General features: G+C 38.3%; 1 protein-coding gene across 1 annotated transcript in view; it reads left to right on the top strand.

Moving 5' to 3' along the window:
* sec23a (Sec23 homolog A, coat complex II component) overlaps positions 1–26,596 on the top strand; it is an 85,609-nt gene that overhangs the window by 11,253 nt on the left and 47,760 nt on the right. Inside the window, exons 3-8 of the mRNA XM_048537764.1 lie at positions 552–609; positions 3,743–3,829; positions 6,401–6,637; positions 13,276–13,355; positions 18,094–18,238; positions 23,692–23,850. Of these exons, the coding sequence (XP_048393721.1) occupies positions 552–609; positions 3,743–3,829; positions 6,401–6,637; positions 13,276–13,355; positions 18,094–18,238; positions 23,692–23,850 (766 nt within the window). The remainder of the gene's footprint in view (positions 1–551; positions 610–3,742; positions 3,830–6,400; positions 6,638–13,275; positions 13,356–18,093; positions 18,239–23,691; positions 23,851–26,596) is intronic.

Genomic DNA, 26,596 nt, shown 5'->3' with positions numbered 1-26,596 from the left:
ATCAATGTGGACTTCACCAGCTTCAAAATCTCCCCTTCCCCCACCGCATCCCAAAACCAGCCCAGCCTGTCTCCGCCTTCCTAACCTGTTCTTCTTCACACCCATCCCTTCCTCCCACCTCAAGCCACACATCCATTTCCTACCTACTAACCTCATCCCACCTCCTTGACCTGTCCGTCTTGGATTCCCTGGACTGACCTATCCCCTCCCTACCTCCCCACCTATACCCTCCTCCCTACCTATCTTCTTTTCTCTCCATCTTCGGTCCTCCTCTCTCCCCCCCCCCCCCCCCCCCCCTATTTATTTCAGAACCCTCTCCCCATCCCCCTCTCTGATGAAGGGTCTCGGTCCGAAACGTCAGCTTTTGTGCTCCTGAGATGCTGCTTAGCCGGCTCTGTTCATCCAGCTTCACGCTTTGATATTTTGGTACCATATGCATAACTGCTTTCTATTTATGTGCTGCAAGATAAATTGAGTAAAGCACACGTTCCTACACTATTCTAGAATAAGCCTTTGTGTTTTTCTCCCTAATTGTCTTTTGTTTTTTTTAGCCAAGTAGATTACAAAGCAAAGCTGTGGGCTTGTAATTTCTGCTATCAGAGAAATCAGGTAAGTTGGTTGTTATGATTGTTAGAATGGTAGTTCGCAGCACTGTCTGTTCGGAAATTTTAAAACAGGAATATATCAAGTATTTGTGACATGAATCTCTCATACTGATTGCATAATGCCCTTAACTACTTGAAAACAGTGGTCTTGTAAACATTTATTATTTCAATTCTTGTATTGGAGAATAGGAACAGACATACTCTGTTTAGCCCTTTGACCCTGTTCTGCTATTTACGCTAGATCAGAGAAGATCTGCTCCCTAACTCCATTTACCTGCCTTTATACCCTATTCCTTAATATTTTTGACAAAAATCTCTTGATCTCAGATTTAGAAATTAACAATGATCTAGCATTGCTTCTTATCACCTTTTGTGATAAAGGCATTTCATAATCTTGCCCCAAAGCATGTGCCTTCATGTTATATATTATGCCTGTTTAGTCCTAGAATTGCTGATCAGTGCAGTAGTTTCTGAATATTGGTTTTCCTTAATTTCTTGAAAATTTAGATCAAATCACTTTTCAACCATTTAAATTCTTCAGATTACAAATCTTGTTTGTGTCATTTCTCTTAATTTAACTGTTGGAAGTCTGACTACATTTTGATATGATAATGTGCACATCCCAAGGCTAGCATGCTCTGTTTGAGGTTTTGTGCCCAGAAGTACTCTCTTGGGGATCTAACCAGGGCATTGTGAAATGGGAGCATGATATCTGCCCTTTGTATTCTCTTCCTGTACATGTAAAAATCAGTAAGGCATAAACATTTTTGTTTACTTTCTGTGCCTGTTCATGACATTTTATCTTTGTTCAAAGGTCCTCAGTTTCTTTGGACTTCCACTGTTTCTATCTTGTCTCCATTTAGAAACTACTTTCTTCTGCTTTCTTTAATTCACGATTGGAAGACCTCATATTTTCTTTGCTTTAAGTCTCTTTGCCACAGTTTTGTCATTCGTTTCATCAATTAATCCCTTGGTTATTTTACACTCTGGCCTAAATTCCTTAGAATGATAACTTATCTTGTGTCATTTTCAAATCTGAACATGTGACTTTCCATTTTATTATCATAATTGATAATGAATTTAATGATAGCTGAAAACCCAATGCACATCTTTTTGGTACACCATTAGTCATATACTATAAAGTTGAGATGGGACTCAGAATCTCAACCTTGTCTCTTAGCACTTGGCCAGTCTCTTACAAGGACCCTTATCCCGTGCCCTTTGGAAATCTATATGAGATTATTTTTAGATAGTCCCACTTTTAGTTATGTCTTTTCAAAATTAATTTGGATTCATCACGTATGACATTCTTTTTACAAAATCCATCTTTAGTTGGAAAATTTCAATGTTTTGTCACTGTAGCTTTAATTATAGACTCCAGTAATTTCCTGACAACAAATGTTAGGCTAGCTGGTCTAGAGTTCCCTGTTTTCATTTCACATTTTGTAGAAATAGAACAATGATCCACAGGAACAATCCCAAAATTGAGAACTTCAGAAGGCATATAAGCTTTTGCACTGTCCTAAAAGCTCTTCAACAGAACCTATCTGGTCTGAAGATTTGTTATGGTCTGTACCACAGTGGAGTCTTTTCGTGGTTTGCCTCCCACTGGTTAGCTTTTATTTAACGCATGAATTGATATAACAGAATGCTGCTTTCTTGTCTCTTCAATGAAGTCATTGAAGTCATTCTTATTTAAATTTCAAATCTTTGCTTCTTTGCATTGTCCTTTTCAAATATTACATTAAACTCCTCGTTGTAATTGCTAGTTTAAAAAAAAAGTCCCGTATTTTTACTCGAGTTTTCATGACTGCCAGGTATCTCAAAACATGCTACAGCCGATGATGCTTTGATATACTGAAGGGTATATCAGTATTGTAATGAAAGAAATGTGAATAGCTGATTTGCCTACTCCTTTTAATATTGTAGAACTCTGGGATCTTTAATGCTGACCTGAGAGGGTGGGTTGGACCACAGTTTAATATCTCATTTGTAAGACTGCATCTGAAACAGTACACTGGAACGCTCTGGAAGAGTACTTGTGACTCCAAAATCCAAGTACTACTGAGCTAAAGCTGACATTGTATTCATCCCCATTTACGTAACATTTGGCTGTTAACTAAATATGGCTCATTGTGGAATCTAAAATGGAATGTCTCCTTGTTGACTGGAGAACACGTCTAGCAGGAAACCATTTGGGACAGATTTATCAGATTCACTGCCTTTTAAATTGCTTGTCTGCTTGTTTTCATTTGTATGAAAATGAAAACCTTTCATTAAAACCACCTGCCTTTGTTACATACTTGTCTAGTTTTTGAATTGTGCAGTTTACCAGTTCAGAGCTACTACTAAGGGCCTATGTATACCTGCCACTACACTCTTAAATGATCATCTCTTTCTTGCTTCTATCATTACAGTTTCCACGTTCTACTTGCCTCTCATTACGTTCACTTTCGTATAGTGCAGTTTCATCTTGAATGACTGAGCTTGCTCCTCACATTTCTATCATGTTTTCTTTACCTTTCCCTGTTATAACTTAATATGTTTAATTTGCAGTCCTAACCATCTGTCATGTTTTAGCACTAGCTACCATGTCATACCTTCAATTTGAAGCTGTATTTCATTAATTTCTTTCCTTATGCTCCACGCACCTTTAGAACACACATGTGCCATAACCTGTCATCCCACTTAATTCTTTTTAATACTTCTCTCCTATCTTAATTGTTGCAATTTCCAGTTTTAAACTTTACCCTCTTCCCCTTTCGGTTTCAAAATATTTATACTAACTTTTCCACTTAAACTTTTACTGTCCACAAATCACGTCTTTCCATCCCCTTACTCAGTTGAAGAAGTTGTGCTGCCAAGGCTTGCATCTCGGCCCAATTCAAGTGGCATCCATCCCAGTACTGCAGTCCCTTCCTCTCCCAGTCCTGGTGCCTGTGGCTCACCACTCATCAAGCAATGTGTCCATCTTCCTAATTTGGTTATCCTCTTGCCTATTTGCAGTACAAAATACAGTGTCTTCCACTGTGTCAAATACTCAGAGTGAAAGAAATATTTTACATGAAAGACAAAATAATTTTCATCTGTGGTTTTAACATACCAAATTTTGATGAATTTTTTTCATTTCAAAACAGTTTCCTCCTTCCTATTCTGGGATATCTGAGATGAACCAACCCGCAGAACTTCTACCACAGTTTTCTACAATTGAGTATGTAGTCCAGGTAGGATGGTTGAACCCAGTTTTTATTCAGTAGGACCTCTGATAATTGTACTAGTAGCAAATGATTGACATTAAATACCAGTGAAAAAATAAAACAGATTTCATTAATCCAAAAAAATTTAACTTGTTCTGTGTGCCTTAATTTCTGTTTTCTAATGATGGATTTAAGTGTTGCTTTCACTTCTATTTGCCCCACCTTCAGAAATTATGAATAGATTTTTGGTTTACAATAGCTTAATGTCAACTATTAAGAGGTCTTATCTTTTTCAATGTAATTGAACTTTACAATGCCAGCATTATACAAGTGGTCTGAGGTAATCCAGTTCAGGTCAATTTGCTGTGTAATTTACACTTTGGACTTTATTCCTTTTGCTGACTAGAAAGTAAAATAGTCCAGGAGAGGTGAGAAGCAGCTTCAGCCAGTTTTAACAGCAACACCTCATTAAATGTCACTTGCTAACTTCCTGATCACAAAGGACAAGAAGCTGTTCCTTTGCTCAAATGCAGAGAATGGTCCGAAGCAAATATCCCTCAGGAGAATCCCAGTCATTGTGGATGGAGAAGACATGACAGTGATGGAAATTGAGTGAAAGGGTAATTCCTGTATGACCTTGCCTGCAAAGAATATATATTTTGCTGTTCCTGGCACGTGAGTCAACACTAAGCCCCGCTCCTGACTGGAAAAAAAAAATCAGGTCTTAAGAAGAATAGTAGCTCTGTATCATCAAAAAGAAACCTGCTGCCTTGGGCAGGTGATTTTGATGCCTGCAGTTTAAAGTTTCATGCCTGTTATATAGGAATGAAATTTGGTGCTCCCCAGTCAAAAGCTATTAAAATTGACTAGACAGTGAAATGTCTGTGTAGCAAAAGGCATATTGTTGTCATTAGCAGCTATTCAATGCCAGATTGGAGAGAATTAAAGAAGAGACTGAATATTCTAAGTAGGTAAACAAAATAACCTGCAAAATTAAGAAGGAAAAATATTTCAGAGCAACAGAAAGGGGAACTGCCATAAAATGCTACAATGAATACCAACATGATGCGTAAACCCAATAAAGTAAAAACCAAAACTTCAGTGACTGAATTTCAATTGCTGACCTCAGGAAAAGACAAAGAAGTTTGAGAAACCTCTTGATTTCATTAAAATTGAAGCCATGTAAATGTCTGGAGAATGTTTGTTTTTTTGACACAGATCTACGAGAGGGGAAAAAGTGCTATTTGACCACATCTTCACCAACCTAACTATTGCAGATTTATCTGTCTACGACATTGTTGGTGGATGTAACGATTGCATAGTCCTTTGCTGAGAGCAAGTCCCATCTACAAATTCATTATAACCACCCTGCTCTTTTTTTGAGCGGCAATATTGCAATGATAAATGGGATAGATTTCAAATGGATCTAGCAATCAAACCTAGGCAAGCGTGAGGCACAGTTTTTGTGCTCAACCACGTATAAACTCATGGCTTGGCATTTCAATATTACCATCAGGCTGGGAGATTTTAATAAAGAATGCAGGAGCCTTCAGTAGTCAAAAACAAGATGTCAAATTACTGAAACTAGAACATAGGTGTAGATGCATGAAAAGTCATAAAAGCTGCATGCAATGGAAAGGGTAAGTGGTCCTCAAACCAACATATCAGATCTGAACTCTTCAGCCCTGCCACATTAATTGTTTCAGCGCATTAATGCAAAAGAAAAGGATGAAGTGCTGAGTGGATAATCCATCTTGGTTTCCTCTGCTTGAATAGCACCCCAAACACTACTATCACTATCACTCCCTTCACCACCAGTGCAGCTGTTGTGTGTACTGTCTAGAAGATGCATTGCACTTACTCACCAAGGTGCCTCTGACAGCAACTTCCAAGCCTGCAATTTCCATCACCACCATGTCTTTTCCACTCACTATGACATGGATTCTCTTTGGCGATATTTGTCTCAAACCATTCTCTGTATTTGAACAAAACAGCTTGTTGGCTTTTGTGATCAGGAAGTTATCACCTAGAAGGACAACGCCAGCAGATATATAGAACACTTAGCTGCAAGGTTCCCTTCAAGTCACACATCACTATTCCTCCAGTGTCACTGGGTCAAAATTCTTGAACTCCCTTCCTGCCAGCCCAAGGGAGCCACAGCTCAAGGACTACAGTGTTTCAAGAAATTAGCGTAGCGGAATGGGCAATAAATGCTAACCTAGCCAAGTGATACATATATCATATGAATTTAATCTTTAAAAATTCAGCTTTAAGAAAAGGATTTTGATTATTCATGGTGTAGAAATTTCAAGATCAGTTGCAGAATTAATTGTAATGATGACCACTCCACATTGGCAGAGTTCATTTGGGATTCCAAAGTTGAATCTAGGCAATACTGAGGCGAATCTTGTTTCAGAAAGAAAATGTTCTGTATAAAGTAATTCAATATAAGTTGTTGCCTAAGTGTCCACAGGTTTTTGACTTTCTTGTACATCGGTAAGCACGCAGCTACCAAAGTGAAGAATGCAAATAAGATCATTTAGAAAATGTGCATAATTGAAGACTGCTTGATTTTTTTTGTGTTTTTTTTTTCTACAGCGAGGCCCTCAAATGCCTTTAATCTTCCTCTATGTTGTGGATACTTGCATGGAGGATGAAGATCTGCAGGCCTTAAAAGAATCTATGCAAATGTCCTTGAGCCTTTTGCCACCTACAGCTTTGGTTGGTCTCATTACGTTTGGCAGAATGGTGCAAGTTCATGAGCTTGGTTGTGAGGGTATTTCCAAGAGCTATGTCTTCAGAGGCACAAAAGACCTAACAGCTAAACAACTTCAGGTAAGCAATATTATTCATGATATGTGCAGTTGACTTTGAATTATTTTCCTTAATATATTGAAAAGAAGCTTTTGCGTTGTGTCGAGCTTTATTTTGAAGTTAACAATTCAGACGTACTGTCGTGTATTTTAACAATGGATGTAATTGAAGTATGTTGGTCTTTTTATCCGTTCTAAATTTTATTCTGTTGAGCACTTTTTAAAGGCACTTTGAGCCAACTCGTAGGTTTTGCTTAGTTTCTGTCTGAAACTTGACATTCAAGTTGAAACTGGCTCTGAGCTTTGGCTTACAAATATTTTAAGCTATTTAAGGGGCCCTCTCATCTCATATACATTAGTTCAAAAATACTGAATCCCATGGACTCATTAAGGTCATCTTTAATGGCAAATAGTAAATTGGAAATTCCTTTTTCTCATTCATCAAGACGTTCCTGATACGAAGCTCTAATCATGGCCTTTAAATTCAGAAGTCACAGGACACCGGGGTATAGTCCAGTAGGCTTATTTGAAAATCACAAGCTTTTGGAGTGCTGCCTATTTATTCAGTTAAGTGAAGAGAAGACATGCAGGTACAGAATTTATAAGTGGAGAGATCAAACGATCATACAAATGGTGTGAGCGGAGTGTCCACAAGGCCGAATAACAAGTCACTCCAAGTGATCAAGAATGTCAGATGGTATGAGTAAAGTGTTAACAGTTCAATAACAAATGAAGGGATGACCTATAATCCAAATAATTAGGGCAGAGAGATAATTACAAAGAAATAAAATAAGTTGGTGCTGGAGACAAATCAAGTGACTGGAATAGTATGACCAGTTCAAGAGTTGCATGCCGAGGGTCCAACCAAAGTAATAAGTAATCCAAAAGGGTACAAGCTAATTAAGGTAAAGAAAACATAACAAATTATCAAGGTGATGCTGTCAAAACAGGACAGAAAGGAAAGTTTTACAAATGCAGTACAGTATGGTGGGGTTACATGTAGTGCAACATGAATCCAAAATTGCAGTTGAAGCTGTCTTCGTGGAAGTGGAACTTGGCTATCAGTTTCTGCTGGGTCGTTCTGCATTGTAGTATATCTCAAACGCTGCCTTGTAGGACACATATCCAAAGATCAGAGGCTGAATGTGCTTGTCTGCTGAAGTGTTCCCCGACTGGAAGGGAACATTCCTGTCTTGTGATTCCATTCATCCATTGTTGTAGTATCTGCATGGTTTCACCAAAATACCATGCCTCAGGGCATCTTTGCCTGCAGCGTAAGGGGTAGATAACATTGGCCGAGTCACATGAATATCTGCCGTGTATGTGGTAGATGGTGTTCCCGTGAGTGATGGTTGTATCCATGTTGATGATCTCGCATGACTTGCAGAGATGACCGTGGTAGGATTGTATGGTGTTGTGATCGATGTTGTTCTGAAGGCTGGGTAGTTTACTGTGAATGATGATCTGTTTAAGGGGGTTTTGGGGGGTTGTTTTAAGGCAAGAAGTGGAGACATGGGGATGATCTCGGTGAGAGGTTCACCATTGGTAACGTTGAAGGCTATGAAGAACATGGCGTAGTTTCTCCACTCTGGTGAAATACTGGATGATTAATGGTAGTCTGGTCATGTCCCGTGTCAGTCTTCTGAGGAGGACTTTGCAATTTTTCTATTGCGGCACATCGAAATTCGTGCTCGATGGGTTGGGCATTGTATCCCATCCTTATGAGGGCATCTTTCAATATTTTTAGGTGTCCGTCGCGTTCCTCCTCATCTGAGTAGATACAGTGTATATGCAGGGCTTGACCATAGGGGATGGCTTCTTTAGCATGTTTAGGGTGGAAGCTAGAGAAGCGAAGCATTGTGAGGTTATCCGTGGGCTTGCGGTAGAGTGCAGTGCTGAGGTGTCCATCCTCATGGAGATGCGTGTGTCCAAGAATGAGACTGATTCTGAAGAGTAGTCCATGGTTGAGTCTGACTGTGGTATTAAATATGTTGACGTTGTTTTGTAATCATTCAAGTGATTCCTCACCATGTGTCCAAATGAAGAAAATGTCATCCTTGTATCAGGTGTACAGCATTGGTTGGAAGGCCTGTGCAGCAAAGAAGTCTTGTTCCAGCTTGTGCATGAAAGTTTTGGCATATTAGGTACAAATTTGGTCCCCGTGGCTGCTCCATTTGTCTGGATGAAGAGTTGTCAGTGGTGAAGATATTATAGTTGAGGAAGAAGTGAAAGAGTTGTAGGATGGCGCCTGGAAATTGACAGTTGTTGAGTACTGAGGCTGTTGCAGCGATAATGTCATCGTGGGAGATGCTGGTGTGGGTTGCTGAAATGTTCACTGTGACGAGGAATGTTTGTGGTTTGACTGATCCATGGGTGCTTTCTGTAAGAAGTCTAGAGTAACGCAACAGAAGTTGGGGCTTGTTTGTACAATGGATTTCAAGATGGCCTCAACATAGCCAGAGAGGTTCTTATACAGCGTACTGTTGCTTATTACGATGGAGCGTCCGGGTGTGTTGTTTTTGTGTATCTTCAGAAGACAGTAGAAGTCTCCTGTGTGAGAAATACGTGAGATGAGAGTACATTGGAGACTCTGAAGGTCTGGATCAAGGGTCTTCTTCAGTCCGTTGAGTTGACAGGTATGTTCTTTGGTCAGATTAGCAGGTAGTTGTCTGTGGTGTTCCTGGTATTTCTGTTGTCGATATGCTTCTTTGCAGGAGTTTGTTCTATTATGTATAATGGTGGCTCCCCCTTTGATTGTTGGTTTGATGACGCTTTTGCATTTGGTCTTGAGAGCATGGATGGTGTTTGGGTGACATTCTGTGTTACCTTATGAGAGCGGCTGATGAGTCTGATGCTAAGGCATCTCCTGACGGCTTGAGTGTACATGTCGAGCCTAAGGCAGTGGCCTTCCAGAGAATCCAAGATAACAAAGTGTGGAGCTGGATGAACACAGCAGGCCAAGCAGCATCTCAGGAGCACAAAAGCTGACGTTTCGGGCCTTATCACGGCCTTCCAGAGAGGAGTCCAATCTTTCTCCTTTGGTTGCTGCACTGCAGATCTCTCTGTCGACTGTTATGGATTGTTGATTGTCTTGTTGGGCTTGCTGCTGACATCTTGGGGTTTATGGAAGAATTCCTGGCGCTCTACCTTAATTAATCAAATTCTCAGTCATCCTTTCAATTGTTATTTAGCTGTTAACACTTTGCTGATACTCTTGACATTCTTAATCACCTCCAAATACTATTTATTTGACAGGTTGATACTCCACTCACTCTATTTGTATCATCTTTTGATCTCCCTGCCTGAGTGCATTCTCTTCACCTGGCAAAGGGACAGTGCTCCAAAAGATTGTGATTTCAAATAAACCTTTTGGACAACACCCTGGTATCATCTGATTTCTGACTTTGTACACCCAAGTCCAACACTGGCACCTCCACAACCTGGCCATGAAAGTTTGATGTCAACTTTCCAATGTTGATTGAGATTATGGGTAATGAGTGGAAGATGTAAATTGCTTTATTCACAAGCTATTCATTATTTCTTTAAATATTTGTAACAACATATAAATTTTAATCTGATTGCATTTCTTCAAGTAATCTATATTTCATTTTTTTTAAAAAAAGGCTAACATTTTCACTACTCTCTTTGCTGTAATTTCCCCCTAAACTGCTGTGGGCTGAGCAGAATAGATCATGGAGAGGGCTGTTCAAACATGAAGAAAGCTCTTCTCCTTTTCCAGTAATGAAACGACGAAGTCAAACAGGGTAATTCAGTGGTTAGTACTGCTGTCTCTCAGCATCAAGGACTCAAGTTTAATTCAGCCTTGGCCAACTATCTGTGTGGAGTTCATATATCCTCCCCATGTCTGTGAGGGTTTCTGTTAGGTGCACCGGTTTCCTCCTACAGTCCAAAAATAGAAAGGTTAAGTGGATTGCCCATGGTAAGTGTGGGTTTATGTGGGAGGGTGGGATGCTGGGTTTGGGGTGGGGTGGTTCTCTGAGTGTTGGTGCAGACTCAGTTGACCAAATGGCGTCTTTAAGTACGTAGGGATTCTGTGATCCAACAAAATCTTCTTGAGTTATCTATACTTGATAAAAGATACTGTTTCCTACTTGTAGGAGACCTACACTATGTATTTGGACCATACTAAATGATTCTTTCAATAGTTGCAAGCTTAATTCATGATTGGACTTTCCCCATCTCCAGATATGTGGCATGTTTGGCTAAATGTGGCCATACTTTTACATAACCTGGACCAATAATATGCTAGCATTTTCATGTGTTTTCCAAATATTATGTCTCCTGCTATTGGGATTTCTTGAGCCACTTAAAAAAAGTTATGATACTTAGCGGGAACTAACAATGATGAACTACTTCCCATTCTTCTTTGATATTGTCTTAAATAATAATTTGCAGGTATCAGTTCTGATTCAATTTCTAACTGTACTGTTTGGTATAACTCTCTCAAACCAGGATCAGTTGTTTGTTTTTCTGTTATTGAAGATAGATGAAACATGTCAGTTAACTTCTCTTTACCTTCATACCTTTTATTTAAGTTTTCAAAAATTGAGACAGTCAACTGAATATGCATAGAATGTACCTTTCAGGTATAGACCTCTTCCTCTTCCTGTCTAATTCTACAGGCCTGATGTCTAGTTGCAACAGTCAGAAAACAATCCAGGATGTTTCTCCTGCAGCATCTCTATGTTTGCTTTGCAGCATTGTGCTGCTCCTTTTTCTACGGATTGTCCCCACCAGCCTTTTTTGAGACAAGTATTTTGGAACCGGTTAGATTATTCTCCAAAATAAAATCAGTTCCTTCTGGAATAATTTGTACGCTGCTTCAGTTAGAATCTCTCCATTTACTAAATCATACTTTAATCCAACTCAATATAGTGGGATATATTTGCAATCTTAGTGTAGATCTCCAATTAATATTTTCTTCACTGACCCCTCTAGAAACTGCATGATACAACGGCATAACTGAGTGACTTGCTGTCGTCTCCCAATATCATATTGGTTTACCTTCATGGTCAGAAACATAAACAAACATTTCCATTTTTGAAACAAAATATTCATACCTTCAATGGTCTGATTCTATCTGTCAGTAATTGAGAAAACTTTCTTGACTGCCCTGAATCATCTTTCCGTTTTTTGTAGATTCTTGGAACTGCTCCACTTGATTTTCAGCTCTATTTTCAATAACTGTTTCTTTTCTTGATGCACCTTTTCTGAAGATTCCTTAGGCATTCCTATTCCTACAATCAGTCTCCTATTTTAACTTTCAATAATTGGCTTTATTATGTCAAGTCTTAGTACCATGAAATCTTATTTTCTTCATATCACTTCAACATTCAAACCTTTCTGTTCTTATTTTGATTATTATCTTTATATACCTAGGTTCTAAACATTTTCCTTTATTATTTTGGAATCTGTTTGCTCCCTAAAATTAATATCTCTACATGCCCAGATTTTCTAGTTTCCTTCATAATTTCCATGCATCCAATTCACCGTACGTAACTTTGTGAGACATATCATAGATACCTGCCAGTACTGCTGCTTTTTGAATCTTAGATATTTTATGCTCGTCTAAATTAGTCTTGAGGTTTGCTAGAATATGTATTTGGAATTAGTCCATCATCATGATTTTGTTGCATTCTCATGCTTACAAGTTTTGACTTTATTTTTACCTTCAATTGCCGGCTATTTCACTGTAGCCTTCATCCAAGTTTGCAAATAATCTACTTAGGTTTTCTACTCCCAGGCAAGTCTTAGTAACATTTTAAATCAATTTTGAAATTCCACTTTGCGTATTATGCTTTAAAATGATGCTCCCATTCATGTCCAGTATCTCCAAGTGTTTGTTTCTTTAAAGATTCACAGACCCCTCTTAAATTCAGTAAATTCTGCTGTGTGAAGTGATTCGAACTAATGATAACTTCTTCAGCCAGAGAGTGGTGGATATATGGAATGTTCTGCCCCAGAAGGCAGTGGATGCCAAGTCGCTGGATACTTTCAAGAAGAGATAGATAGAGCTCTTAAAGATAGTGGAATCAAGGGTTACGGGGATGAGGCATGAAGAAGATACTGATTGTGGATGATCAGCCATGATCATAATGAATGGTGGTGCTGGCTCGAAGGGCCGAATGGCCTACTCCTGCACCTATTGTCTAATATTGGAGAAGTCAGATTTCATCGTGTAAACTTAATCTTATGTTTTGCTTTTAGTTACTGTGGTGACTTGTCGCACAGTAAATTCAGACAAGGCTTTCGATGTTTTTTAATAAAAGAACACAAGTTTTACACTGCTGTCAAGAATTTTGGTTGAGTGGAGGAATGGACAATAGATCTGGTTGCATGTTTGGATGATGTGGGGTTGTCGGTATTGACCTTGTTCACTCCAGTCCAGAAATCACATGACAGCAGGTTATAGTCCAGCAGGCTTATTTCAAAACACATGCTTTTGGAGCGTAGCCCCTCCATCAGGTGAAGTGAGAAAGAAGCACACAGAACATAGAATTTATATGTAAAAGATCAAAGGATCACAACGGATGAAGATGTATTAAACAAAACTAGGATTAAATATTTAATCAATCAGAAGATTTGAATTGATTTAATATGTTTAAAGGCTTACATTTGCATTGTTAATTTTGTTAATAGGATATGCTGGGCTTAAGTAAACCATTAGCCACCCAGGCAAGTCGTGGGCCTCAAGTTCAGCAACCACCACCGTCCAATAGGTAAACTTTCACTTTAACTATATGAAGTTACTTTCGAATAGCCAACCTCGACCTTATAGTTATGATGACAGCCAAACTATGCATGTTAGGTGTCATTACCCTGTGAAACAACCTCTGGTATCTGCACATGCACAGTTAAGTGCAGAAATCGACAAGTTACCTGTGTCTTCCTTGCACCTCTACAACATCGTCTGCTAAAGTTCTTGCAGAGAGCTCTCTTCAAAATTGATTATGTAATGAAAACCGCCCCTTGTGTCTTGTAATATCATTCTTAAGAATTTATGAAAAATTATGTCTCCTAATAGGGTATAATTGAGATTTTAGTGGTGTCATAAGCCATACCTACCACTAATAACCCCCTCCCCCCGTCCTTGAAAGCAAATGTTATTTGTGTGATGTCAATTTTTTTCCATTATGATACTTCCATAGAATCATCGAATCTCTACATATTGGAAGTGAGTCATCTGGCCCATTGAGTCTGTGGAGCATCTCACCCAGACCTACCCTATCCCTGTAACTCTGCATTTCCCATGGCTCATCTGCTTAACATGCTTACCTTTGGCCTGTGGCAGGAAACCCACGCAGACACGGAGAATGTAAAAACTCCACACAATCACCCAAGGGTGGAATTAAACCCAGGTCCTGGTACTCTGAGGCAACAGTGCTTGCTTTTTGGTTGACTGTCAGAGAATTCTGCAATCACATTAGCAGCTTAATCTGCTCGATCATATTACGGTTCTAGATACCTGGAGATCCCCTGGACTTGGTTGAAGATTTAAATTGAACTCGTTTAAAGTAAAACCCATGCCACGGGCAATGCAAGGTCTTTGTGCACAGCTTTCTTTTGAGGTCAGTGGCAAGCCACTGTCTGCAAAATCCAGCTATGAACTGAAGCCATGAGAAAGCAAACATTTTGGTTACATCTGACATACTTAACTGAGGATATTCCTTGAAGTAGCAACATAGATATTTGTACTTTTCATGGTCACTGAAATAATATCTTTGTAAAGAATTGGCTTTGAAGTAAAAGGAATGTTTTTATTTTAAGATCAGAAAAAAACTGTTTAGAAATTATTTAAGAATGTGTCAGTTTCAGTTTTTGCATGATTAGAGTCTACTTCAAAAAACCACAAATCTAATATATGTTTTATATGTTTCCATGAGACTTTACTGTTACTGGGGAATCAGTGCACAATAGGCAACTACACTTCTAAGATCTGATTTGAACCCTGCAAACTTAAGTAGGATCTTTTGTGTGAAGTTGGGTAATAACCATCTAGTACTTGGGAGCATGACACATATCTATAATAAATTAGTTAAACCTTATAGCCACAGTACAGAATGACATAGTGGGTGAAATTCTGAGTTATTTCTGGTTTATTTGAGCAAGTGTGGTTTAAATAGCATCAACTGTGAATTGAACAGTTACATTTAGAGAATGTACAAAACTGCAGACTCATCATGTGGTAAATTTTAGGCCCATTTCCAAATTGTTGGCCAACTTGATTTTGATTTTTTTTTCTCTGTTCTACAGTAAGACTTCCTATGATTTCTGATCAATTATGGCAAAATAAGGCTACTATTTTCCCATATGGGTTAATTATTAGCTTAGGATCTGGATTTTTTTAAAAAAATTATTCTTACAGCCAGCAGACTTTCATCTGTCAGTGTGATTTGGATTTGAGCAAGGGATAAAGGATCAATATCCAAACTACCACAATCTTCTGCCACCAACTGGCACTATTCTAAGTGGGTAGGTGCTTTGCCAGTGGGGGCGCTGTTTTCTTCTGTTCTTGCAGCCACCTAATATTGGATGAAATAGCAATAGGTTCCAAAAATGGCGACTGTTAAATTGGTCAGACAGTTTAAAAAACTTAATAATAAATTGATTATGCACTTCGTCAAAAATAGTGCTGTAAATTCTGCTTGCGTTGCTCGTTGCAATCTTTAAAATACCTGAACTACAGTGGTTTTAGAAGTACATCTAACCACAGCGTTATCCTGTGGGTAGCCATGATGCAACGCTTCATTGTTTTTAAAATTCCTGTTTTTGGAGTCACACTGTTGAAACAGAAGTCAACGTTTTTTTTTGCATGCAATTTGTGCAATTAATTTTCTGTTCGCAAGTAAATTAGTTTCCTCAGCTTCAAATGTTTTAACTTTAAAAATATGCTCTCTTTGGGATTGAATCTAATTACTAGCCTTGTCTTTCTGAAATTCTGAATATTTTTCTTCGCAGTAAATGCTTTTATAGATTTTGGGTATGTTTTAGGGCCGTTCTTAGAACCAAGAAACAAATCAATTATGGGTAATGCAATATATTCTCATTAGAAATGTTTTGATGTTGAGTCATGTATCTATCAAAAGATAAAAATGAAATGAAAAATTGGTCCTGTCTTACAATTATGCATATCTGCACTCTTGTTTTTCCTAGTGAAGGTGTCTAATAGAAAATAAATTATGGAGAAAGCAATCTGATTCATTCTTCTGTTTGCTGTTTTTCCTTGTTTTGATCATTACAGTTTTATGCTCTTTATACTTGCTTTATTTAATATTCAATTTGTCTCCGCTTTTGCTACCAAAGTATTGATTAGTACATGATTCATTAAAGCCTGCATCTCGTAAGTGTGATCTATTTGAATACTTTTGTAACTGAATATTGCAGCTCATTTCCCTGTAAATGAGCTGCATTACTAAGGTTGACTTCTGAGCATAGAATTATTGATTTCCGTGTCTGTGGTTCTTTTTTTTGTATGGAGAATTACTTAAAGCATGGCATTTAACAAGTTCTGCCATCGCGATCTCACTAACAGGAGTCACCTCTGTGACTCCAAGAAGAATTCAAATTGTCAAGAATATCCAGACAAATACAAATAGGAAATCTTCACTGTCTATTGTTCATACATTTAGTACCATTTTGCCTTTACTGCATGCATGTTTTTCATAAATTCTGTATTATTTAAAGCAATAATGTTCACATGTTTAACATTGGAAGTGGTCATTTTTGATGGCTAAATGACAATGAATGGAACAGTGTTTTTGTGAAGAAGTGGAAATGAAAATGAGAATCCAAATGGGGGCTAATCAGAGGTATAGAAGAGATGAATGAATAATAATGAATAATCAACCACAAAAGACACAGAAGTAATTGAAATGTCCAGAGAACAACGAGCAATCTAGTTGAGCTAGAAAATGAAAAATATAATCCAATCAAGAGGAAAAATGCACCACAGTCTCAGGGAATTTTGCCTGTGACTGGTGAAGATGGCCCCAGCACTGTAACAGGGTGAGAAATTTAATTGAGAGTGCTTCATGTGGTTCAGCCAGGTCCAATAATGGATGATTAAAATCATCAAATGCCAGGTCAATTCTACACCCTTTGTACCTGAAGGGGAGATACATGCAAAATTGTGCAGTGATATAATTGAATTGTGTAACTTGATGCAATGGTTTCATAGATTTGGCCAAGGAAACAATTTCCCGTAAAGCGGAATAACCTTAAAAGCAGAGTTAGACTTTTAAAGAGCAATATCAGCAAGCATTTCTTCATAGACTCCACCAAAAAGCTGTTGACGCTGGGCAAATTCAAGATTTCAAAGCTGATATTGTTCAATTTTTTTGTAAGCAACTTGGGGCAAAGGTTCCAAAGGTGCAGGTAAAGGAGTGGTTGAGCAGACTGACAACTGTAGAAAATAGCAATCAAAGACTAAGCAGTTGAGAGTTTTGCAGTGCAACTGTAAATGAAACGATGGAACGATGGAGAGCTTTTGTTTTTCTCAAGGGCAAACCTAGAATCTGGGTTTGGAAGGTGTTGGGCGATGTGTATGAAAGATACAAAACTGTAATTGGAAATGGGTTTTACTGTGATCTGTATCACAGGAGAAGAAGCACCATGGCTGAGCATGGATTTATTCAAAGAATCAATATGCATAGAGATAACAGGGAACAAGAAAACAGCAAATTCAAAAGGGAGTAGGTACTGTGACATCATTTGGAGATGGGGATCAGCTGGTAGGTAGTTGTTCAGTGCAGATGAGACAAAAAGTGGGTGATATTTTGGTGAGAAATTTGAGAAATGCATGCTTTTGGATGGCCAATCTAAAATCAATCCTCGGTAAACTTTATAATAACTAACATGACACAGTTGTAAGTGCAAATGCATATATTTCTGAAGAAAAGGTACCCATCAAGTGTAATGGTTTTCAAAATATATAGTACATATTCATTTGGGTTTCACTGATATACTTTCCAATTGCCACTATTTGTTTGCTCCAAAAAGCTTTCTGGATTTCTGTCATCACTAGAATACCTTAGAAAAAGTCTTATTTATTTTTCCAGCCACCTAGACCAGAAAAAATTATCCTGTTGTCAAATCATGATACTCTTCAAAAATGTATAAATAGCAGCAGTTTCCACGTACTAAAAAGTAGCAGGCACTCCCCAAATATTACCAACATACCATTCGCATTCAGTCTTTCCAAAGCTTACTGTCTGATAAATAGGGAATAGTCATCCCTGCCATAAAACAAATGACCAAGCCAAAAAATGTTGTGATGTGAGCATTAAACATTACTTGGAGCATAGCAATTCCTTTTATGTCTCAGTTTTTTAATGTGTTTAAGTTTATTAATTTTTTGTTTTAATGTTGTATCTATTTGATCACTGTTTGGAATTGGAATCAAACATCCACAACATGCAGTATGATTATCCTAAAGTGCCTGAAAATGTGATGTTACAGATTTTTGCAACCAGTTCAAAAAATTGACATGAACTTGACTGATCTTCTGGGAGAATTGCAACGTGACCCTTGGCCTGTACCGCAGGGGAAAAGACCACTGAGATCTACTGGAGTTGCTCTATCCATTGCTGTTGGTCTGTTAGAGGTATGTGCCCCTTTGCGAATTCCATTCTATGGAGCTAATGTATTACCGGATACAGTAAGACCAGTGCTAACTATTTTTGGATTCATTATAACCACATAAATTTTCCTTATACTTTCCAATCTACTAGAAGCACAACCTGAGCACTTCAAGTTGTCGGTTAGCGGATGATTTGTCTAAATGCTAACATGTCAGAGCGTACCCCATTTCCCTTCCCATCTTTTTCCTCCTCTCGCGCTCTCTCCCGAGTGAGCGATGTCATTGATACGGATGAAGCTTTCTGCCGGAGCCTGCGATTTGTTGGTGTGTAATTAAGGAATCTTAAACTGCATGAATGTCAAACTAGCCTAGATCCTAACAGACTACAAATTCACTCATTATTTCGGCATATTCTTCTTGTTTATGTTTTGTTCATAAAAAAATAAGTACACAATAAAAGGTAATAATTTCTTGTTGTCTATTGTATCTGTTATGCATAGTACAGAGGAGGGAGCTATAAGGCCTTTTTTGGTCTTTGTAGTTCTCAGTACAAAGATTTTACAGTGGATCAGACTGCATGGCAAGTATTTGTGGCCAGAGTAACACCAGCATTTATTCTTTAGGGTAGAGTAAATTTCAAGGAATTGTGAGATAACACAGTGTGAGGCTGGATGAACACAGCAGGCCAAGCAACATCAGAGGAGCAGGAAAGCTTGACATTTCAGGTCGGGACCCTTCTTCAGAAATGTGGGAGGGGAAGGGGATTCTGAAATAAATAGAGAGACAGGGGGAGGTGGATAGAAGATGGATAAAGGAGAAGATAGGGTGAGGAGACAGACAGGTCAAAGAGGTGGGGTTAGAGCCAGTGAAGGTGCATGTAGTTGGGGAGTTGGGGGGGATAGGTCAGTCCAGGGAGGATGGGACAGGTCAGGGGGGGGGGCGAGATGAGGTTAGTGGTTAGGGGATGGGGGTCGGGCTTGAGGTGGGAGGAATAGTTAAGGAGATGGGGACTAGCTGGGCTGGTTTTGGCATGTGGTCGGGGGAGGGGGGATTTTGAAGCTCCAAGGAATTGTGTATTGTTGCATTTTAAAGTATGCTTTAACATGGCTGTTGTCCAATGTGTAGGTTGTGGTGATCTAATTCAATAAGTTATTGTGCGCTTCTGTGCAAATACTAGGTCTTTGTCCCAAGTGCCTCTTAACTGATAAAGTGTAGTGTTTTTTTCTGACACCTGTAGATCAGTTTTCTACTACTGCTTTGGAGATTGCAAGGTTTGCCAAAGTAAAGAGTAAATGAAGGAAAACACATGGAATTTCAGTCCTTATCCCTTGCCATGACAGGGGGCAGAAACAAGATTGCCTTTTGTTCAAGTGCTGCACAGCCATTTTCCCTAAAATCTCTACAAGAGTTGCCAAATGAGGAGACCGGAGTCGATCTTTACTCATTTTTAGATTTATTTCAGTGAGACATTGGAAGTGTATGGGTGCTAATTCTATAACTTGACACCAGTGTCAATAAATGCCCCTTTAAATAATAAGTGTCAGTTGAAGATTGAACATTCTGTTTTTAGTCTGAGAGGAAGGCGTGTGATGTAATCGAAGGTTCACAGAATCTGGTTCAAGTTTTTTTGACCTACCTTTATTTTTTCACCCCCCCCCCCTCCCCTTTAAGGTATAGTGGAGAGGTGATGGAAGTATTCCTGGACTAATTAGCTATCCATTGAACAATGGATAGCTAATTAGCTTTTTACATACCCAGCAAGTTCTAGTGTAGGACTTGGACTTGAAATTGAGCTGTTGGCCCTGAGGGGATGTAAGCTGTCGAAGTTGGAGATCAGTTAGAAAGTTTAGATCTGTGATTGCAAGAGTTTTGTTTAGCAAGGTTTTCAAAAATTAGAAAACCAAAGCGGACAAATTAAGATACAGATTAGCCATGATCCATTTGAAGAGCAGACCAGACTCGGGGATGAGATTAGCTTGTGCCTATATTCCTGATTGTTGAATTCCAGCACAATAGCAGGCTATTGACTTTATATCATGTCTATGCCAGTGGTGCACTCTTCAACTGCAACTACTTATTATAATCCCATTACCCTGTCCTTTCACTGTACATTTTTCTTTATTTTCAAATATTTTTCCAAATTTCTAAATCGGATGGTTTGTGCATAAAGAGCACTTACGACAAAGCAGTAGATATTCCCATCATTCGTTCAAGGCTTAACTGGTACATGCCCACACTTGATCCTTTCTGTCATCAGGCACCGCCTAAGGGCAGTTGTAACCTGCTTATTTATGAAATCATTGCCAAATCTGCATATCTCCTTGTAAATATTTTGATCAACTATCTGAAATGTTCACAACAATTCAATCAATAACCATTCTTTAACAGTTAGTAAGGCTATTAGTGAGCTTGGACAAGGGCAGCAAGTGCATGGGAACATTTGCCGTGTGCAAGTTCCTCCCAGCCAATTACCATCTTGACTTGATGGCCATTCATTCATTGTTCCTGGATCAATAATGTGGATCTATCTACAGTATGTAAGCTACAGTAGGTCAACAAAGTAGCTCACCACCACATTCTCAAGGACAATGGGGAAGAGCCTATATCCTGGTTCAAACACAATGCCCACTTCCCATGATTGAATTAAAAAATTTCATTTGCTCAGATTCTCATGTTCATAAAAACTGGATGTCGTTGTATATTCCTGTGCCTTTTTCTTTACATTTATAGTACTTGCATTCACCCATTTCATATCATTGCTTTGTAAAGCTTTTTACATTTACATTCCTGGTTAATGCTTACTTTGCCTTTTCTCTGGAACTGATATTGCAATCTGAATATGAAAAATTTAGCTATTTCCTTCTAATTTTAGCATGTTAATTGAAACTTAGGGACTAAAAGGTCAGTGGAAATACGGATACAGAATTGTCTAAGAGACAAATAGTGGAAAACTGTGATAAACATTTGAGTTTGAATTGGAGGGAGGGAAAAGGTTGTGTTTCCCAGGCATTGCTTTGAAGATTATTGCTGTTTATATCAAAGAAAATTACTGCTGATTGTAGATATTTGAAACTGAAATTATAAATCCTGGCAGCACTCTGAGAGGAGAGACATATTAACTCCTCTTTTATCTGCAAATGCTGCCTGACCTGCTGAGTATTTCTAACATTTTCTACTTTGGCCTTGAGTGTAGATGGTATAATTTCAAAGCTTACAATGAATTGAAACTTAAAAATGTCACTAATGGTAACAAGGGTCACAACAGACTTCAGAGAAATGTGAAATGATTTTGGTAGGACGCATGATGAATAGACAATATTAATAAATAGTACAGTTTTGAAGGGAATTCAGAACAGACAGGTCTTAGATTACGTCTTTAAAGATGGCAGGATGACATTAGGACAATAGTAAAGCAAATGGCATTCTCGGTTTTCATAACAGAAATAAAAACGGAATAGGGTACAAAGCAACTATGTCACTGTGTTAGTGATGGATAAAGTTAATATTTAACACGGTGAATCAGATGGGCTGCTTTTTTCTTGATGGTTTTGAGTTTGTTGGAGCCACAATCAATCGGGAACGCAGAGAACAGTCCACTGTATTGCCGATTATGTGCCTTGTAGACAGTAGTCAGGATCCAAGAAGGGGTGCGATCAGTTATTCCTACAGAATTCCTAGCTCCTCTGATCTGCTTCAACAGCCACAGTATTTATGTGGCTGGTCCAGTTCAGTTTCTGGCCAATGCTAATCCTCAGTTGTACTACTTGGAGTGAATTGAATTGTCTGAAGTACAGCATCTACACTACTGTGAGCATGAGGAAGCTAAAATAGATCATCTGTCAGTATTTCTGACTGAAGAGGGTTGCAAGTGCTTGATTCAGTGGCGATAATGCAATTGAATTTCATAGGAAGATGGTTAGATTCTCTGTTGTTAGAGATAATCATTACCTCGCACTTGTGTGGCATATTTGTTACCTGCTATTTAGCAGCCCAAACCTGAAGGCACCCAAGCCTTGTTGCTTGTAGAGTACAGGCAGCTTCTGTTCCTGAAGATTTGACAATACTGTTCAATGTTATACAGTCATCAGCAAGCAGTCTACAAATGGTCATATGATGCAAGGTAGGTTGTTGATGGAATAGCTGCAGTCCTGCTCTAAAGAAAACCTGTAGCAATACCCTGGATTGAGGTCATTGTCCTCCATTAACTAAACCCTGATTCCCGTTAACTTCAGTTTTGGTAAGAATCTTTAGTGCCATATGGTCAAATGCCAATTTGCCATCTCCCCTTACAATTTTTAGCTACAACTTTGCAGTCCGTGTTTAGTTGTAATAAGATCAGGAGCCAAATGGCCCAGAAAAACCCCAAACTGGGTATCAACAAAAAGGCTGTTGTTGTATCACTGCCACTTGATAGTGCTGGTGACAACACTTTCCATTACTTTGCAGATGATTAGGAGTCAAATGTTGAGGTGGTAATTAGCTACATTTGTTTAATCCTGAAAGGTTCATAGTGATATGGGACACACAGACAAATGGGACTAGTTCAGGTTAGGAAAACTGGTCAGCATAGACAAGTTAGGCCTTAGGGCCTGTTTCAGTGCTGTATCACTCAATGACTTTGGTAGACAGAGTCTACCTGGACGATTTTTCACACTGTTAGTTGGACGCCAGTTGTAACTGCACTGCAACAGTTTGGCCTGGGGAGTCACAAGTCTTCAGGTCTACTCCATCAAGTTGTCAGGTACCTTTGTCTTCAGACATATTTTGATATTTTCTGTAGTGAATTAAATTGGCTGAAGACAGGCTTCTACACTGTTGGGGGCTTGAGGAGAAGCCAAGCTGGACTATAAATGGAAAATTTCTGGCTGGAGAGCGTTGCAAAGGCTTGAGCCTTGTATTCTGCATTGATATGCTGGTTTCCTGCATCATTATGATTGTGATACTCTTGCCAACTCCAATAAGTTATTTATTTGTCCACCATGATACATTCCAACATCTATTACCACATTTGATTGCTTGTTGTAACTGCACAGACAAGTAATGTGTTGTCTACGTTGATATTTAAATCTATCTTGCTTATTCACAACTTAGTTGTTTGGTATTATGCAAAATAAAACTGACCTATCAATCGTAAAAGTTAATCCTGATAGTATCACTGACCAGCTCTGTAGGCATTGACTTTTCTTTTATCCAATCACATAAAGTTGGAATTTGTGGAGAGAAACGTATTACATTCCTTATAACACTGCTGCACCAGAATTTGCTTTCATTTCAAATAATAAAAGATAGGATGAAATATGTAAATTATGGAAGATTTAGAAAAAGTTATCTAAATAAGTATGTTATTCAGGATTATTTTTAAAGCTCATATAGAAGTACTAATAAATTGCCATATTGTATGAGAGTGGTTTTGATTAATTTGTTAACAGGCTGTATTTGCTCCTATGTTTTCATTTATGTTTCTTCTCTTAAAATAGTGCACTTTCCCCAATACTGGAGGTCGTGTGATGTTGTTCATTGGGGGCCCAGCCACACAAGGACCAGGAATGGTTGTGGGTGATGATCTAAAAACACCTATCAGGTCTTGGCATGATATTGAGAAAGACAACATTAAATATATGAAGAAAGCCATGAAGGTAAATATTATGCACATCTTTTCCTAAATTGGAACAACAGTAGGCTATTTAGCCCTTCAAGATTGTTCTGCTTTAATGTGAAATCATGGCTGATCTGTAATCCTGCTTCATAAGACCACTTTTGTCCTATATCCCTTAATACCTCTTAATAGAAAATTATCACTGTCTAACAAGGGAGAGAACTCTCCAAAATTAACATGCCTGAACAATATGAAAGCTTTCAATTAATTTAAGAGATGCGGCATAGATTAGTGTCTGATTCAAACTGAGAAACTGTTATTAAAACTCAACAATTCGATTACCTAAAGGCTGGAACCAATGATGGGTCCTCAGGAACAAAAGAGGTGATGTATGGTAACAGGAAAAGAAACCGTTGCAGTGGTTGCTTGGCTAATTAGATTGAGAATAAGACAAAGCCAATGCACTTTCCCTCATTTGGATGATGGAAGAAAACCTATTCCTCCTTTCCCCTCAATCCTTTTCTGTCTTACTTTCCCTTGTTTTTCTCTCAATTTCCCAACACCTACCCTAACCACCTCATACGCAAATGCACTTGCTTCCTCCCCTTGCATTAACAATTTTCTATGCAGAGATCCCTCATTTTAATGCTTTTAAAGCAAAATAGTAAGAAACGTTGTAACACAGCACTGCGTTTGAAACTTGATCAGCAATGCAACAATATTTTTTTAGAATGTTGGCTTTCAGATCTGTTGTGGTCAATGACCATAATAATAAAAATTAGAGTCAACATGTATGTTGATCCAAACAGCAGATTGACCAGCTTTGTGTATGAACTAATGTTTTCCTTTCTCCATGTTTGTGCATTCATTCTGAATCCTCTTCCACTTGTTATTCACTCTTCCTGTCCAATATTGGGAATGAAGAAACTGATGGTAATGCAGATGACCAGTTTCTGATCTTGGCAATGTTGTATATTTTTAAAAATAGAGCATTAATAAACATAAAGGCGGGTAGATCAAATGATTCCTCAAGCCTGCACGGCCATTCAGTATGATTTTGGCCAATCTTCTGCTTCAGATTTCCAGCCCATTTCCTGCACTCCTTGATACCCTGATATACCAACAATCTGTCTATCCCAGCATTAAATATTTTCAGCTGTAGAGCGCCCACAATCTTTTGGGATAAACATTTCCGTAGATGATGTCATGTATTGAGTGAAGAGATTTCTGCTTCACTTAGTCTGAAATGATTGGCCCTTGATCCTGAGGATGTGCCTGTTTTCTAAATTCCCCAGCCAGGGAAGCAGCTTCAGTAAATAACCGTTCAAACATCTTCATTCTTCTTAACTCCAAACAATATGATCTCAGTTATGCAACATGCCAATATATTATCCTACCTTATCTTACTTGGAGTCATAGAGTTACACAGCAAGAAAACAGACCCTTCAGTCCAACTTGTCCATGCTAACCAAATATCCTAAACTCACCTAGTTCCATTTTCCAGCATTGGGTCCATATCCCTTTAAACCCTTCCTATTAATGCACCCATCCAGGTGCCTTTTAAATGTTGTAATTATATCCACCTCCACTACTTTGTCTGGCTTGTCAATGCTTTTGGAAATCAAGTATACAGCATTTCCTGGTTTCCTTTTATCTACCCCAGTAACTACACCCTGAAGAAATTGAAATTAATTCCTTGGGTAAAAATCATGTTAACCTTGATCATATGATTTTGTAAGTTCATTGCTAAGGTGCTTTTTTTAATGATAGATTCCAGCAGTTTTCAGATGACTAGTGTTGGATTTAAGTTTCTTAAATTTCTCCAATACTTTATTTCCATTGATATTGACCTTAATGACCTTAGTTTTCTCTCTTATTAATCTATTGGTTAGTCTCTCTTTCTGGAAAGTGACTGATGCCTTGTAACGCGAAGACAATACAATATCAGTTCAGTGTCTGCTGTTTCTAGGATAATTTTTGCTGTTTCCGTCTCTAAAAGAAAAAGCATTATTTTAGGCACACTCTTCCTTTTTGCGGACTTTATAAAAGCTCTTACTATCTGTTTTTATAGTCCTGGTTAGTTTACTTTCTCATTCTGTTTTCTTTCCCTTTTCAATCAACCTTATGGTGTCCTTAGGTAATCAAAGGTTACTCAGAGAAGGCAGGAGAATGGCATCGAAATATACCAACCATGATCGAATGGTGGTGTAGACACGGTGGGCTGAATGGCCTAATTCTGCTACTGCATTTAATGGTCTTTGTTGTTTTCCAAGATCCACAGGATCCTTAGACCTGTCATTCTTTGCAACCTTATAGGCCTCCCTCTTTCATCTAATGAGCTTTTCAACTTCCTTAGCAACAGCTGTATTGTTTTTAATTGGCTTTTTTGTTTTCCAGCTGGATGTATTTTTATTGAACAGTTGAAAGCACTTGTTTAATAGTTCCCAATTATAAAAAATTATAATTAAATTATATTAATTAAATAATTAAAAAATATACTTTTTGATTTTTGTCCATAACTGGACAAGCTCTCCCCTGTTGTTTAGAACTGAAAAAAGCTGCTTTCACACAATTTGCAATTCAGTTTTATTATGATCATCTTTTCTCAGCAGATTTTTTCTTATGAAATTGCTATTTAACATTGCCACGTTGCAAATTACTAGAATGTTTATTCCTAGTTTAGTCAAAATGCATTTTGAAATGTCAAAGAAAACTTAGAAATTCATCGTCCAGGCATTTCTGCCAGCTTGAGTTGTCCAGTCGAAGTGAAAATTTCTGTAGCCCAC

The sequence above is a fragment of the Stegostoma tigrinum genome, chromosome 10 (genome assembly GCF_030684315.1).
Source record: "Stegostoma tigrinum isolate sSteTig4 chromosome 10, sSteTig4.hap1, whole genome shotgun sequence".
Taxonomy (NCBI): Eukaryota; Metazoa; Chordata; class Chondrichthyes; order Orectolobiformes; family Stegostomatidae; genus Stegostoma; species Stegostoma tigrinum.
Note: the sequence above shows the minus strand (reverse complement) of the source record. Positions and strands in the feature narration are given on the sequence as shown.